This window comes from Sphaerodactylus townsendi, linkage group LG05 (genome assembly GCF_021028975.2).
Source record: "Sphaerodactylus townsendi isolate TG3544 linkage group LG05, MPM_Stown_v2.3, whole genome shotgun sequence".
Lineage (NCBI taxonomy): Eukaryota > Metazoa > Chordata > Lepidosauria > Squamata > Sphaerodactylidae > Sphaerodactylus > Sphaerodactylus townsendi.
In genome coordinates, this window is record NC_059429.1 from 67,637,167 (window position 1) to 67,654,293 (window position 17,127).

The window sequence follows — 17,127 nt, forward strand, 5'->3', positions numbered from 1 at the left end:
GTTCTCTGTTCTGTAACCACATAGAACCACTCAAGTGTCACATATTGTCTTTCACTCTTTTTAAATAGGCGATCCTTTCAAAGATGACCCATTTGGGAAGATTGGTAAGTAGTTTCTCCTTTCAGTAATCCAGAGGCAGCGGAATATGAGGAACTACAAGTGGTGGAGTGATAGTTCAAGCACTGCCACTTGGCCTTGAAGTTAGCGGGTTTTCAACCAACAGCTATTGACATAAGATAGCATTGTTACATAAGGCTAAAAAGAAAATGTGTGCAGAGAATCTCTGTAGAGATAACTGTTATAGATGCTGAGCTTATCACAGAACAAAAATTAACTGGTTTTTAGTGTGTTAGCTGTGGTTTCCCAGGGAATTTAGGAACTTAGTCTTTCTAGTCGACATGCCTAGTGCACACGGAAAATACTTGGGGCTGTAAAGCGCTCAATGCTTGAATCCAACAACTTTGCTACCTAGCATGTGGTGATAGCTTCCATTTGGTGTTATACTCTACCCATTTTTAAAGGAAACAGGAGAACCCCCTGTCAGGTAGCAAAAGCTGTTAAAGAATTTAACACTGTATAGCCACAAGCCTTCTCCAGTGAGAAGAATTTTGTGTACGTTAGGTACATTGATGTACATTGGGAAAACTGTCTTTTCACTGGTGCCTGGGAAGTTGCTGTATTGGCATTTCAGGGACAGGGGAGGGGATTTCCTTTCCTATCACCACAACTGTTAGGTTATAAGTGTTTTGGGGGTTGATGTTGATGCTGTCATAGAAAGTGTGACTGGATCTCAGTGATGCCAGGGTTGGGGGAGGAAAGGTAAAGAGACTGAGCTGTTTTCTGAATTCTAGGGAAATGTTTTGGTAAGCTGAGATCAATTCTGAATTAAACAGAAAAGTTGAGTTAATCCTTTTGATGGTGTTTTTCCTTGACTCAGCTTTGTCTCATTGTGGATATGAAAAATAAAGTGAATGTGTTGTGCAAGAATAGGAATGTGGTTCAGTGGTTGGGGTTCTCACTTTTGGTCTGAATACAGTTTCCAGTTCAGTGGGCGGCCACAGACAAGTTGTTGTGTCCTTTTTGCCTCAGACTCTGTTATTAATGTTCCCTTGCATGGGTGCTGTGAGGCATCACACAACATATGTATTTTCAGGACTGCATAAGAAGGCATGATAAGTAATATTTTAATTGTTAGCAATTTTTATTTCCCCCTTCTTCCAGACAACTCAGGGTGATGAACATGAATATAGTAGTGGTATTATGTATTTTGTCCCATGAATTTATGTGTCCTAGCCTTGAAGATTATGATATCTTGTTCTATTTGTGGAAGAAGTAAAATTGTGTTAAGTGGGTGTCATGTTGCAGATTGGGACAGATGGGTGCCAGGCCTGGACTGATGGAAGATTTTAGGCATAAACTAACTACCAGATTATATGAAGTGTGACTGCCTTAAATGAGGGGAAAGCGTTTTAGGAGATTGTTGTGCACTGGAGGTTTCTTCAGCACTGAACTTGTAACTGATAAGAATGAATATATTATTAATTGGAATATTTTAATAATTAAAATAGAAACTGTTCTGTAGCTTTTGCTGGTAATATATTCAGGATATGCCTTCAGTAATTCTGCTGTGGCTTTCTTTTCTCTAAAGATCCTTTCGGTGGTGATCCTTTCAAAGGTTCAGATCCTTTTGCTGCAGACAACTTTTTCAAGCAGTCATCCACAGATCCTTTTGGAAGTATTGACCCTTTCAGCGCAACCAGCAACAGCAATAATTCCACTGTAAGTCTGAGAAAAGGGAATGTCTCGTTTTTCGTTTGTAGATGGGAAGCTTTAATATGAAATGCTCCTTAAAATTGCTGTAGTGAACTCAGCTAGTTCCTTCATCCTCGGAGATATGTCTACTAAAGACAATAAGCATTTGGTCACCAATCTCTGTTGCAGCTGCATTGTCATTCTTGTATGAGACCTAGAGGTCAAGCAGAATGCTGTGCCTGGAAATTCTGGCTTCCTTGATTTTTTAATACAGTTAGAAATGCTAAACCAGGGGCCCCCTCTTTGAGCCTGTGTGCATCTTTGGAATTTTGATACATCCTGGTGGGAACTGCTACTGTATGGCTGCTGCAGGAGGCTGAAACAGACACAAACTGGTAATAGCTGCTGCCAAAGCCATTTTTAAAAAAAATCTGCACAGCCAACTGCATTGCCAATGGTCAGTCAAAAACCTTGCTGGACAAAAATGCCAACCTGGCCCCACACTTTCTAAAAACACTTGGCAGGAGCCAGAAAAAGTATCAGAGGGTGCATGGGCATGACATTGGGTACCCTGTTCTAGACCATATAGCACATTGGGAAATGGTGGATTGAGGAGGAGATCAGTGCTTTACAATAGTTATAACTTTGCATATTCAGCACCTGTTTTTTCAAAAATTCAATTTTTTTTAGACTTTTGGTGTTTTAATATCACCTGGGTGGGTACCAGTAAATTGTGTTATCACTTCTTTGTTTATCCAGACATTTTGAGGTTTTACTATCTTGCTGCCTGAAAGATAGGCACTGTGGGTTGGCTATGTTTAACAAAGCTATTTTGACTTCGCAGATTTAAAAATAACTTGAAAATTTTGCAAGGAACTCAGGCAACAGCTGCTTATTCGGGTTTCATGTTAAAAAGTGTTCAATTTCTTTAGCATTAAAAGAGGTTTTAAGTTTGATGTAATTGAGAGTCAAACCAACTACTTACACACACACACACACACACACACACACACACACACACTATTGGGCTCGGCCATGCATTGCTGTGGCTGAGTCTGGTGAAGTGGAAAAGAAAGAAAAGGGGAAGCGAACAGTTCAAACATGTGTCATTGCACAATGCTTGCAAGGGAGGGGCAAGGGGCCCCTTGCTCCCCCCCTCTCTCCTATTCCCTTGCATGGCAACCCGGCTGGTCCCTCCCTAACGTTCCCCTTCCTCTGCTAGGGTGGGTGGCCCATGTGCAGGTGGGCTGATGCTGTCCCTTTCACTCCCTTCCCTTGCAGGCGAATTATCTAGCGTAAAACATGTGGGGAGGCACGAGCTACGTTGTGTTCAGATTTCAGAGAGTTTGGTCCAGCAAACCCCTGGACCCTCCCTCACCTTCCCCTTCCTCCGCTAGGGTGGGTGGGCCATGTGCAGATGGCCCGCCCCATCCCTTTCACTCCATAAGGCAGTGGTTTTCAATGAAGGCATGGTTGGTTCCCTTGTATCAGAGGGTGTTGCTTTGACGGCCAGCAGATGGCACTGTTGCGGAACAGAGCTGATGTTCCAACTGTCACAATTGTGGCATGTACACAATAACTGGTACAGTTGTGACATGTACACAACAGGAGGTGTGGAAACAGTATGGAAAGCTGGCCACACGTGAATGCGACGTTGTGTGAAAATTTCAAAGCAATCGGTCCAGTAGTTTGGGAGATTACCTGTCAGCAGAAAAACGCACTGATAGATAGGTAGGTAGGGGGAGAGAGAGAGGGAGAGAGTTAAGAATTATTATAGTTTGCAGAACCTTACCTTAGTTTCATTCTTTTATTTTATTTTAGATAGAAACATCAGCACAGAATGATCCATTTGCTCCTGGTGGAACTACTGTGACTGTCCAAAATGATCCAGGTAAAGAACCTTTATTGTTCACAAAGGTGCACATCTGTTCATTGATTGATGAGTAATAAGTCATCATTGGTATTCAACTTACGCAATATCCTTGCTTCCAAATGCACTCTAAACATTTTGCTGGGGCTGGCAAAGCTGTAATGCCGCCTGTCACTCAGCTACCTGTGATTGTTAAGGGATTGGAAGTGATTAACAGAAACTCACATTCTTCTCTCTCTCATTCCTGAATTTTCTTGACCATCTTCTGTTAGTCTGACTCTAGATAGTCCTTGTGTTTGTGTAAATGTTAACCATGGTTCTTATAACCAGGCTTGCTTCTAGCCCATGATTTGAAGGCAGCATCAAACCCTGATTTCAGATCTCAGTTATGAGCTAATTTTAGCTATTGTCATTGCAGACTAAGTGAGTAGAGTGGAAGAATTTACGCAACAGAAGGAAGTCAGGGTAGTAAGCATGTGATCCTGTATCTGTCTCAGTTACTTTCCTCAATTAAAGGATGGACAGTATTACCCGTGCACTGACCCATAGAAATCTTGTGTACATGGGTTAGATAGTGTCTCCTTACTTTGTTTTGTCTGTGTCACAACCATCTTGTGAGGTAGGTTACGCTGAGACAAAATGACTGGCCCAAGATCACCCAGCAAGATCACCCTTCCATAGTAGAAGTGGGAATTTGAACTTGGATCCTAGTCCTGCACTCTATCCACTACACCTTGTTGTCATCCTCATTGGATGTGCCAGTACAATGAATAATAAAACAGAAAAGAATTAGGAAGGTTGCTGGAAAAAACTGCAAGTGCAATTCAGATATCATTGGAAACTTACAGTTAAAGAAGCGTCATTGTAATTTGGCTTGATGTCTACATTGACAGGATATTGGTTATAATTTGCTGGCAGACCAGAGTAGCTTGACATGGTACCTGAATTGATGGGTCATCTTCATCAACCTTTATTGGCATTGACAGACAGTAAATAGTTATAAATAAATAAATAGATAGATAAAATAAATAGATAAATAAATAGATAAAAGACAAGATAAGGAGAACAAATAGTTATGTAGGTAAAAGAATAATTAAGTGTTCAAGTTAAAGCAAGTCTCCTGGACTAGCACCAACATTTTTGCCACAACTGCAGACCTGTGGGGATTTCAATCACACAACAGGTCATAGGTCTTTGCCTTAGAATGGATGAATCATAATGACTTCTGCTACTAGAAGTTGGTAGAGATGTGTACCTGAAAAAACAAATGTTAGGTAGTCCCCTGATATGGTGCCGGATTGATTTGGAGAGGGAGATTCCAAAATTATTCAGGTTCCATTATTCCCTATAGGGACCTTTCTTAGGGTGGGTTGCTGGAGTGGCTGTTTTGACACCAAAATTGCAAGACAGCCTATCCACTAAAGATTCCCCCAGCCTTTCCACTTGTCTACATTGTTTCCTGTGAGCAACCCTCTTCTCCCTGCCCCCCCTTCACAAAACATACAAATTCCCACTTCTACCATGGAAGTTTGCTGGGTGATCTTGGGCCAGTCATTTTGTCTCAGCCTAACCTACCTCACAAGATGGCTGTGACACAGACAAAACAAAGCAAGGAGCTAACAGCCAAATACAAAAGAGCAAGCAATGTCTGGGCAAAAAGCTTTCAGATGCAAACAAAACCAACAAGCCCAACAGAACCAATGTTAATCTAGAGAACCTCTGCAAGAACCATGCATAAAGGTGGCAAGCCCAGTACAATCAGTTCCAAACCAGTGAATGCAAGCCAACCAATGTAAGCAAGGAGACACTGTTGCAGGCTACCCAGAACCAGTGTCAAACCATATAAAGGAAAACAGAATCAACCTGACAAACCACTACTGAGCCAGTCAACTGGATGCTGGAAGACACTGACACAGGCACTCACTAATGTAACTTCCCCAGGGAAGGTCTCAGAAAGCAAGGGAGAAAATGATTTTTTTTGGGGGGTGGGGGGGTGGGGGAGGGGGGAATCCGAGTTTTCTTATGTTCTGCAGCATATACTTTCCATAGTGCAAAGGAGCCTAGTTATAGGGCTGCAGCTGCTCCTCGTCACTGGTCTTCCTGTTTCCTCCCACCCCTTAAAGAAGAATCACAATAGCAATACAGCATGCATGAACTTCATTCTAGAGGCTTCTGCAGATTCTGCTTGGTTTTTTTTTAACATTTCTTGTTCTTCTGATATTTTATGAGGGGGGGGGTCTTTTTTAGAATGGTGACAACAGCATGTTTGACACAATGTTTATTTTCTAGAAATAACTGTGCCAAGAGGCACTGAGGTTCAGTTGAGGGAGGTTGTTTGTTTGTTTTAGTTTTTAGGACATAGTTTACAATGTGGATTTTATATAGTCAGCTTGAATAACTTCCTTGATGTTTCCTTCTACTTCTGAATTGTATGTTTTGTGAAGAGCATTTTTCTAACTCCAACTCAGATTGAAAGGTTGCAGGCACAACCCTGTGCTCACTTTACTCACTCTCAAATCTATGCACTGGGTAGCTGAAGATCACAAAGTTGAAATTCAGGAAGACCCTCCAGGAGAAGCAGACATGAGCAATTCAGGCTAACAATGTCACCCATGTATGAAAAAACACGCTCACTCTGTATGCGCATCAAGGACCTGAGAGGAGCCTCTGAGAGATAGATCCAGCCAGCCCATTTCTTCCCTGTCTCAGTTGTTCACAGTGAATCAGTGAAACGCAGCCCATAGAGCTCAGCAATCCACTTGGGAATGAAAAGCAGTTAATTGGTCTGGAAGGCCTTCGGGGACAATGCAGTCTCAACTCTGGGGAGCAGAACTGAACTCACAACTTGAGGGGAGAGACACCCCTCCCCCCAGGGTCTCTCAGAGTCTCCATCCAACTCAGCCAAGGGTAAATCTAGTTCCCACAAGAGGCACTATGCACAGATTTCAAAACCTAGGCTGGTTGATATGGGTGAAAGCAGTCCTTAAGGTTGGACTCAAGAATCATTTTGAGCCAAGTACAGACTTCTAAAGTGAGGCCCCTCCTATACATTGTTTTATGAGATTGAAAACAGTGTCTCTTTAATTCTGAAATGAGTACCACATCGGGGCTCTTCTGTCATTCCTCAACCCTCCTTTTTTGTACTATTTTTATTGAACATGTCATCCAGAATTCCTTAAAATGTAGCTGTTTGGCAACAGTTTGATTAAGATACTATTTTTTTATTCTAATGGACCAGTTCATTCTTAGTGAAAACCATGAGTGCTACCCCTTTTCATCAAGCACTATCCCCCTCTAAAACCTCTCTCTCTTAGATTGAGGATACACATAGATCTGGACATCACAAGCTACCCTTGTCTCTTTTAAAATATAAAGGGAGCCTTAGCCATTTCCTTTCAGGTTCTCTCTTACTCCCAATGACGACCACAGTCAGGGTAGCCCAGGCTTCTCACTCACACAGACTTACTGAGTTTGGAGACTCAAAGACTGTTCCATTCACACTTTGCCATCCTTCATTAATATCCTACATTGTATGTATAGACTGTGTGTTTGTTTCCCTTGGATCTGCAACCTATAGGATTAAACAAAACAAGGAGTTAACTTTTATTATGTTATTAACATTAACATAAAAGTGAAGAAAGTAAGGTAGAAGTTACAACATTTTGCTTCCATTGGACTTTTGAAATGTGATCTTCCTCTTGCAATTGAATTTTTTTGGCTACAAATGTGACTATTTTCAGCCCACTATAGCAATTGTTCTCCACAATTTCACTCAGACATCTTCCTTTTCCCTGTCAACTCCCTAGCTTCCATCTCCCAACTTCTCTACTGCTGTTTTCCAACATTTCGTCAGCGCTCATTGGTCACTCCCAGGAAGAAGCAGAACCTAACCTTTCTGTCACACAACAGTTATCAGAGAAGGCCAGAACAAATGTTAGCCATATCCTATCTAGTGGATGACAAGTTATTTTTCATTATTAAAAAATATGCTTCCTAATTTGGTTCCTGCCTTTCATGGTGCTCAGTGAATTTAACATCTGTTTTTCCCTCTCTTCTGATCTTTGCTTAATTTAGCTTCAGATCCTTTTGCCTCTCTGTTTGGAAATGAATCATTTGCAAGTGGTTTTGCTGATTTCAGCACATTGTCAAAGGTAATTTGAAATTATTAATGCTCATTGAAAAGGGCTTACAGTTTCTGCAGTAACTGACGCATAGGAGGCTCCAGACTACTGGTGCACAAAATAAAACTTCAACAAATGTTCAGTAGATCAAACAGGTCAATGGCTTCTTGGATTGATTTCCCATTTTGAGTAGCTGTATGTCTAATTAGCTGTGAAAGCATACTTCATGAACTGCTGTGAAAGCAATGCAGTTAATGGCAAGCTATACCTACTGTGATCTCAGACACCTGCACAATCCTATTGACTGCCTCTCTCCCATCTGTTTCTATTGAGAAACTGATCTTTCATCTTTAGAGTGGATTTGTATATGAAGCTATTAACTTTTATGTATTTTTGTAGTAGCAAGGAACTTAGTTTATGTCTCAGCCTTGGGCTGGATTATTAGATTTTGTAGCAAGTAAGACTGATGTTGGCAATTGAAATTGGGGACGTGCAACCCACATGGAAGATGTCATTGGTGGGGAGCAATTTCTACCACAACATGGAAAGCTAGGCACACAAATGGATTCCTAGAAGATTGTGCTTTCCAGTGGCAGCTTTGCTACTGCAGAGTGCATTCACAACAGTATCCTACTGGCTGCTGCAGTACCAGATGAGTGAAGGGAAGTAACATCCACATACTTTTGGCAATTTTCCCAACTTGTGTGGTTTTTTAAGCAATAGTGTGTTACAGTTTCATATATCTAATTCCCAACATGGCTGCACACACAGATAAGAAAATCCACACAATGGGACTCCCCAATGATAGGGAAGGGAAGTGTTCAACAGGGAGGGTAAGGGAAGGAATCATGGGGGAGTTTCCCTAGTAGTCCTCAGGGGAACTCCTTGTGTGGACTTATATTTTCATGATTTTTGTTGTATTTGAATTTATGTATTGCTTTATAGAAGAGAAGAAAATATTAGTGACTTATAGCTGAGACAAGACTGTGTCAAAAGGAGTGAGTAAACAGTAATAACGTTCACCTGATTTTTATTAAGGCAAACAATGAGGACCCTTTTAGTTCATCTACAACAAGCACTTTGAACAGTGCAATCATAACTAAAAATGTATTTGAGGAGCCTCCAGTAAAAAATGAAGATGTTCCTCCTGCATTACCTCCCAAAACTGGAACACCTACCCGACCTTGTCCTCCTCCACCTGGTAAGAACCAATACCATCTGTCTTTAAAAATGTGATTTTGACTGTAAAAACAAAATGTTCCATTTCCTTCATGTTTTATGTTAAAATAACCTGTAATTTAGAAATAGGCTATTTATCATTCAAACTGCTTCTGCTAGAGGTTTGAATTTAGGAGGAAGATTTTGGTCAGGATTTGGTCAGGAATTGTTAAATGCATCTGAAGCCACAGATTGGAAAAGAGGTAGTGGATTTAACACTGTAGTTTTACAAGCTGGTTCCTGGGAAGCAAACTGAATTTCACAAAGCTGGTTGGGTTAAACAAGTTTTAAAGATGATTTAAAATGAACTCAGTGATTTAAATGAAAGGGCTAGTTCTTAACCACAGGGATTCACTCCTGGATACAATTATTGACAAACACCCACACTGAACATTTAAAACCAGATTAATTTAAGATTACCTATCCTAAATGTATTGGATTCAATTAATAGGATGGTGTGTGCTAAATACTAGTACTATTTCTGACTTATTCTAAAGTGATTATTTTGATATAGGGAAAAGACCTATCAACAAATTGGAGTCTTCAGATTCCTTAAAACTAAATGACCCCTTCCAGCCCTTCCCAGGCTGCGATGGTTCCAAAGAACAGGAAGGTGATCTCTTTCATGACCCATTTGCTCCCACTGGGGTTTGCAAAGAGAAGGACAACAGCAGTTTTGCTAATTTCAGTGCTGTAAGTACGTGGGCTGGGGAGAAATCAAGTTATCTAACAAAGACTTTGTAAGCTTCTGTGATGATTATTATATACTTCTCACTTAAAGGAAGTGACATGCCTTTTATACAATGGTGCAGCACATCATTGTATTATTAGTATTTCTCTTTAAGAATGTCTTTGATGCAAACATAGTCAGAGAATGTTAATTGGGCTCCCAGCCTCACCTACTGCAGGAGAGCATCCCCAAGCACACAGGACTAGAGTCTACCAGGATGCTGCAGAGCTGGGTGGTGGAGGATGACTGAGGGTAGAGGGAGGCAACAGGCTGCTAGGGGAAACCAGAGGAGAAGGCTTCTCTCAGCCAAGGAAGGGGCTTCAGCCAGCAGAGCAGAGGCCAGGCTGGGGAAGGTGAAAGCCCAAACAGAGCAGAACCACTTTCCTCCCTCATCAGCAGAGATATCAGGTTGACTACCAGCAACTGCTCTCACACAGGTGAAAGGAGGATTGGGGAGATGGTTTCAGGGAAAGCATCACCTGAAGCTTAGAGAAGGTATAGGAATGGAGACAAAGTTAAGGAGGACCCAATCCCAGAAGAACCATGCAATCCCAAGGTCCCAGGACAAGTTCACTCCCAGACTAGGCAACCCAGTGGGCCAATGAAAGGAAAGGCAACCCCCTTAAAAGGAGCCAGAGTCTGAGGCCTTGGAGAAAGTTGCTGGGCTTCTCCTTAATAAACAGGGAGAGTTCCCACCAGGGCAGAGGAGGGATCTGCTTCTACCTCTTCTGAGGCTAGTGTTGACTCAGCTGAGCTGGCTGAGCCCATGAGGGAAGCCGGAGTGGTGGAGGTGCCCACAGTGTTGTTATGTTCTCACATTGTGTCTGAGGGTTTAATGTCTTGTTATACTGCAGTTCACCATTTACTCCACTGTGATAAAGTATCACTTAAGTAGTTTAACAATAAACAGCACAGTACTTACGTTATAGTTACTCTTGAACAATTTAATCTCATGAAATATGAAATATGAAATACAAACTGACTAATATGGCAAGGGAGTGTTATCACTGAGCCTTGTCATTAGCAACCAGCCCCTCACTGAGTCTCTGGGTCCTTATTTAATTCCAAGATGAGACTGGAGAAGGGGACTGTCCTTGCCTTTCAGGGATGCCTTGCCAGCAGAGTCATCTGCTGTTTCAGATGTTAGGCCATATTGAACATGGTGGGGCAATCAGATAGTTGGATGAAAACTTGGGTGACTGATTAAAGTCAGTGGATAAGTACTGCTATAGATCTTTGGAAAGGGAAAGAGGGTACTGGAGGTCTAAATTCCTCATAGCATGCAGGGCCACCTCAGGAATAGGGTGTATGAATGTTTGAAATGTTTTGTGTCAAGTGTCATAAAACTGCAATTATGAAGTCAATTTTTTTTCATAATATTTGAAAACAAACCCAAAGATTGAGATTTGAGCATGGCTGCCTACATGACCTTTTATGCTTAAAGGAGCAAACCAGTGTGGAAGAGCAGTTAGGGTGACAGACTAGGACGGGGTAGGGAACCTGCGGCTCTCCAGATGTTCAGGAACTACAATTCCCATCAGCCCCTACCAGCATGGCCAATTGGCCATGCTGACAGAGGCTGATGGGAATTGTAGTTCCTGAACATCTGGAGAGCCGCAGGTTCCCTACCCCTGGACTAGGATCTATTAATTCAGCTATGAAGCTCATGGAGCTTTATAAAATTAGGGAGAACAGTAGTGCCCCCACAATAGTTCTTTTTAAAATAATTTCCTTAAGTTACATTTTGTGGTCTTTGGTAATTCTGAGTTACCAAGTAGTGTTTTAGTGCAAGGGGTTGGGGTTTTTTTAAAAGATAATTATTCTTGGTAATTTAAATCATTGGAACTAGGCCAGATATCTACTGGCTCATATATCTGCTGCTGTGGTGAAGATGCTTTTGGCAGTTTAATTGAAATAGAAACTTACTTTTTTAAAAGTTGGTGCAGAAAATTGCTTTCTCTTCTCCGTTGATCAGAAAATGAAATCATTAATCAAATAATTCAGCCAAATGTCCCATGCAAGTGTAAGCAAGGCTAATAATAATTGGAACCAACTCAATTATAATAATAAATTGATGACTGAATATTGTTTGAACACTCCGTCTCATATAATCTGCTCTATTTAATACATCCAACACTTTCCTTTTGTAGTATCCTACTGAAGAAGACATGATTGAATGGGCAAAGAGAGAAAGCGAGAGAGAAGAAAAAGAACGACTTGCAAGATTAAAGCAGCAAGAACAAGAAGATTTGGAATTAGCTATTGCACTCAGTAAATCTGAAATATCTGAAGCATGAAGAGTTTGTTTTGCCTCAACCACTTTATCCCATTTCCCTGAATAGCTAAGCTATGTGTAATTAGGTGTTATATATAAACAGGGAAGTACAAAAGGCTTTAAATTCCTGCAAATGTGATTTTGCTATCTTATTGGTAATTTTTAATATTCACCCCTTCATCTGACAACTCCTCATAGAGCACACTTACATCTGTATCTTGGAATCCTTCTGTACTAGAAACCAAAGCAACTTACTTTAATGCAAATAAGTATGTTACTTTAAAATCAGAATATCAGTGAGGCACAATAATCCATTTATGAAGGCACATAAACTCTCAACGTTAATTCTATCCCAAAAGTAAGTTCATTCAGTGTGCATCAGTGTACTTCTGAGGATGTTAAATTTAAAAGTGCAATGCCTATCTACAATAAAAGCATTTATATATTCCTTTCTCTCTATACTGATGGCAAGATTAGGTAACAAATTCTTGTTTTGTTTTTAATGAAATTTAGGCGCAAGTCTTGATTGGCTGTGCTCAGAAGGACTACAGGTGTCAATTCCCAAAACAGAACAGTTTTAACTTTTCAAAGTGGCCTGTTGCTGAACAGCAAAACATATTTTCACCTGTAAATAAAGTTGGTCATGCTAACAAATCTACTATAGTTAGAAAAATGTAGTTTGCAGATATTCATTGAACAGAAAGTAGATGATTCTGCCTTTACTGAAATATTTATGTCTGGTTGCCACATACCTACTTTTACTGAATTGATAGTAATTGGTGGTTGGACATATAAAATGCTTTTTGTATGCATTGTTTTCCTTTAATTAAGTTTCCACTACTAGACTGGCTATTTAGTACAACAAATAGGGTTCCAAACACTGTCCATTTTGCCTGAAACTTCAAAGTGGCATTTTGCCATCAGTTTTTTAAAATGCAAATTTAGGATTTTCCCAGGGAGATTGCTAAAATGAGACCGACTAAAATCTCTTTCAGGAATGAAGGCCCCCTTGCTAATTGAATCAGCTTCTTCGTGAAATATGCAACTAAACTGGCACATTGACAGCTGAATTTGAAATAGAATAGGAGGTTGCTGTGTGAAGGCATTGTTTACAACAGTTGACCGCTATGTATAATTTATTGAATGCCAACTGATAGTTGCACCTTAAACTAAAGTATCTTTTATGGTCACTGAGTCAAAGTAAGGTTAAGATTGAATGTTACCAAATTTAACTTATTACCTATTCTGTGTAATGTGTTCTGTTTCGCAGAATGTAAAACTAATTCCAAATGACCTATTTCTCTCTGCCCTCAGTACATGCACAGATGAGCCAACACATTAAAATGTTGATTTTCCCCCCAAAAAAACCTGTGGTATTTGTACCTGAAGTAAAGAATTTTTTACATCATTGTTTTTTCTGCAAGGAAAAGCATAGTCACCATTTCAGGCTTAAACTTTTCCAGTTACCTGTGGATGCTGCTTCTGAATTCTCTTGAAGGTATTCTTCTTTGAGATTTGTTCTGAGAAACTTTTTCTTTTTGCACTGGGAAGTGAGAATTGAAAACACCTGGTCAAAAATAATTGAACAAAAAACCTCTTACATAATTTATCTACGCAAACTTTGTAATGATATTAATCGTGCATATTGTATGTTTAACTGGACTACATAGGTTTCTTACATTTTTTTTTGTTAAAAGTATACTCAGTGGACCAATACAATATTTGTGTATATATAAATATATAAATATATATTATATTCTAGCTTTCCTGTAAAGGGTTTAAAGTTCTGAGTCACTTGATGTTACGTTTTAATTACAGACCCTGTACTCGAAGGTGTCTAGGTAAACCACTGCTGTGTCAACTTAAATGGCATTACTTTTGAAGTTTTAAAAGCTTTCAGGAACTTGTTCAGGTGGAGTTAGTCTCTGTTTATAGATCTTTGTTTAAAATTCTAAAAAAATAGCTTGTAATTATGATTAAAACCCTTTAAGTACATATGATGGGTCATCTTTTAAATTTGTCATATATATCTTATGAAAACCTAGAGATGTGATGTCAAAATATTTTTCTAACTTGAACTAAAATTGTGATGGCATGTGACTTCATGTCATCCTGGACTGAGCTACTGGAACCTTCTCAGCCCCAACTTTTTATTTCCTGCACCTAACCAGCCTGCAGTTACACCTGAGACCTGTCACTGACCAAGGAAGTAGTGAACTGTTCTTGCTTTACTACCCCCCACCTCTTTTGGGACTGTATTGTTTATCTGCTAAGTCTCCGTGGGCAGCCAGAGAAATCAGCTGATGGTAGAAGAGGCCCCTGCCCATTACACTAGAGGTAACCAGTAGGTTCTCCAAATCCCAAGAAGTACTATTTTTAGCTTGCATGCTCTTATTTTTGGTTTCAGAGGGCTAGTGCCATTAGGCCATGCTTATGGGATTCCTTCCCAGAGCTATCTAACTGTTCACTGCTAGAAAAAGGATGCTGGACTAAATGAATCATTCTGACCCAGCAGGGCTCTTTTTCTATGTTCTTAAACAGGAAATATACTGATGGTCCTATTCAGAATAAACAGAAAAGGAAGTTCTATTTCACACAAAGCATGACTGCTTGCGGAATACATTGTTATGAGATAATGATGTTGGCCACCACCTTATTTAGAAGATGGTACAAATTCATGAAATAAGGCTTTTGGTAGTAGTTAGCCAGGAAGACTATTCTGAGCAGTCATATTCACAAAAGCTTCACATCTCTGACTAACAAGTTGACAGGAAAGCCTGTTGTCTTCATGCTCTGCTTTTTTTGTTTGATTTTAGCTGGCCATTCTTGTGAGCCTCAAAAACTAACTGACAAAGTACAAGGTCACTGAATATATTTTCATTCCACCTCAAGCTGTTATGACCATCGCTTGAATTGGTTGAATTAATAAATTATAACTTGAACAGATTTTATTGAAATCTACCACTAAGCAATAATGGTGGCAGCAGCTTGAATTCTATAAGCGTGGTGTAATTTCATTTTGTGAATTTAGAATGGCAAATGCACACTTATCACATGATGTGAGAAGCAGTATTGTCTACCGTAAATGACTTGTGACTGCATTTGGAATCATCAGCATAATGCTCATCTCTCAGAGCTGGCAGGACTCCTTCCGATCTATGTCTCCCCATAACAGAGGATATTTGATTTGATGGTAGCCATGATCAAATGAACAGTGCAAGTAGTTCTACATTTTCCAATGTGGGATTTGTTTTTTGCCTAGCAGTTTGCCATACAAGTTTCAAAAACTCTTTGTAAAATTGTATGGGATTAATTATGGGGGGAGGAGGGATTTCAAGTCACTGTGGGATGGTGCAACTTCTCAATCTCGCTGAAAGTAGTCATTTGGGTTCTGGCCATCTCTCAATTATGCCTAACAATTTAATTTTTTGTTTCCTGTTCATCAACTTCCTTCTTTATACTATATGTAATATTTAATTGTTCATTCAGCCTGCTCATTCTTTCCTGTCTTGCTACCTCATAATATCTCCCTTTCTGTGCATCATGCCTATTCACATTTGACAATTTCCCATTGAAAACTTTAAACATTGATCACTTAGCAATATGTTGTCTCTGTCACTAAGGGTTATTAAAATGAGTCCATGTCAACTGGTGATGGAGTTACAGATATTACATGAATGCATGAAAAAGTACTTGTAGATTTCTCCACTGGAATGAGTGGAAAGGTACAGGAGATAACAGGAAAAATAAATACACACAGATGTCAGTCTACAAAGATTAACGGTGGAATTGGACTGTAAACATCAAATAAATTTGACTCAGTATGACACAGTCAGGTAGACAGTTGGTGCTGCCAAGTGAATAGCAGCAGGATAAGCTAGAAGTCTGTTGCTCAAATCTCAGCACAAGGGTGAACTTCCTACTGAACCTCAGACAAGTACCACTGGAATCCTCAACAGTTACACTCTTCTAAACCCATGGATTTGGAAGGGTGTGGCTCTGTTTAGGATTGCAGGGTAATTATTTCAGCTCTGCTATACAAGCACTACTAATTGATTTCAGAGGGTTGTCATAAGGATGTAAGTGTATGAAGCACTTAGGAAAAAGTAGTGAACTCTAGAGAACCCAGTTTGATTCCCCACTCCTCCACGTGAGCAATGGGACTCTAATCTGATGAACTAGGTTAGTTTCCCTGCTCCTACACATGAAGCCTTCTGGGTGACCTTGGGCTACTCACAATTGTACAGAACACTTTCAGCCCCACCTACTGCACAAGGTGTCTGTTGTGAGGAGAGGAAGGGAAAAGGAGTTTGTCAGCTGCTTTGATATTCCTTACAGGAGAGAAAGGCGGGATAAACCCAAACTCCTCCTCCTCCCTATGCAAATATTAAGTATTACTATTTTGTGTCTGCTTTTTCCCCTTTAGGTGTAACATTCTAATCTTGATTAATGTAATATGCTTTCCCCTAGGTTTTCATTCTGTTCAGATAATTAGGAATGTGTGTTGGTCTGCTTATGATCTGTGTACTGCCTCTTCCAATTCTGTATTACCGGTAGCTAAAAGTGCTAATCTCCAGGTGGTGGCTGGTTATCTCCTGGAATTAAAATTGATCTCCAAGGACAGATAAATAAAGAAAATGGATGCTTTGGAATATGGACTCTATGGCCTTACACCTTGCCTTCCACAGGCTCCACCCCAAAATCTCCAGGTGTTCACCAACGCAGAGCTGGCAACTGGACAGCACAATCCTCTTTGTTTAGGTAACTGAGGTAATGGAACAGCCCAGAACACAAACAATCTACAAAATTCCATTGACTACCTCCATCTCTCCCAAATCTTCCATGCTGTTTTCCTATTGGATGGCTTGCCTTCTAGAGTTTGCAAGAGTATCATTTGGCTCTATTCTATACAATAATGCCATCTATTTGGTGCATAAAGCCTTAGCACACTTTTGGAATGTTAACTTGGCCTCACTTTCCTCATTCTGTTTCCTTAGCCCAACCGCTGAGTGCCCTCTTTCCCTCCAAGCTCCCACCACGCACTGACCAAAAATGCGGAAAACGGGGGGGGGGTGTGTGTGTGAGATTTCTCCTTCACTGGAGAAACTGGCACAACAACGGCCTGATACCTTTAAGACCTACAGTCACTGATGCTGCTTCT

At 40.3% G+C, this 17,127-nt stretch overlaps 1 protein-coding gene across 2 annotated transcripts in view; it reads left to right on the forward strand.

Moving 5' to 3' along the window:
• The window catches only part of EPS15 (epidermal growth factor receptor pathway substrate 15), a 78,591-nt gene extending 64,630 nt beyond the window's left edge, over positions 1-13,961 (forward strand). For both annotated transcript variants that reach the window (XM_048496479.1, XM_048496478.1), the window contains 7 exons: positions 69-104; positions 1,649-1,779; positions 3,574-3,643; positions 7,697-7,773; positions 8,782-8,944; positions 9,476-9,654; positions 11,842-13,961. In XM_048496479.1, coding sequence (XP_048352436.1) covers positions 69-104; positions 1,649-1,779; positions 3,574-3,643; positions 7,697-7,773; positions 8,782-8,944; positions 9,476-9,654; positions 11,842-11,988 — 803 coding nt within the window. In that variant the 3' untranslated portion in view covers positions 11,989-13,961. The remainder of the gene's footprint in view (positions 1-68; positions 105-1,648; positions 1,780-3,573; positions 3,644-7,696; positions 7,774-8,781; positions 8,945-9,475; positions 9,655-11,841) is intronic.
• Positions 13,962-17,127: the final 3,166 nt, after the last annotated feature.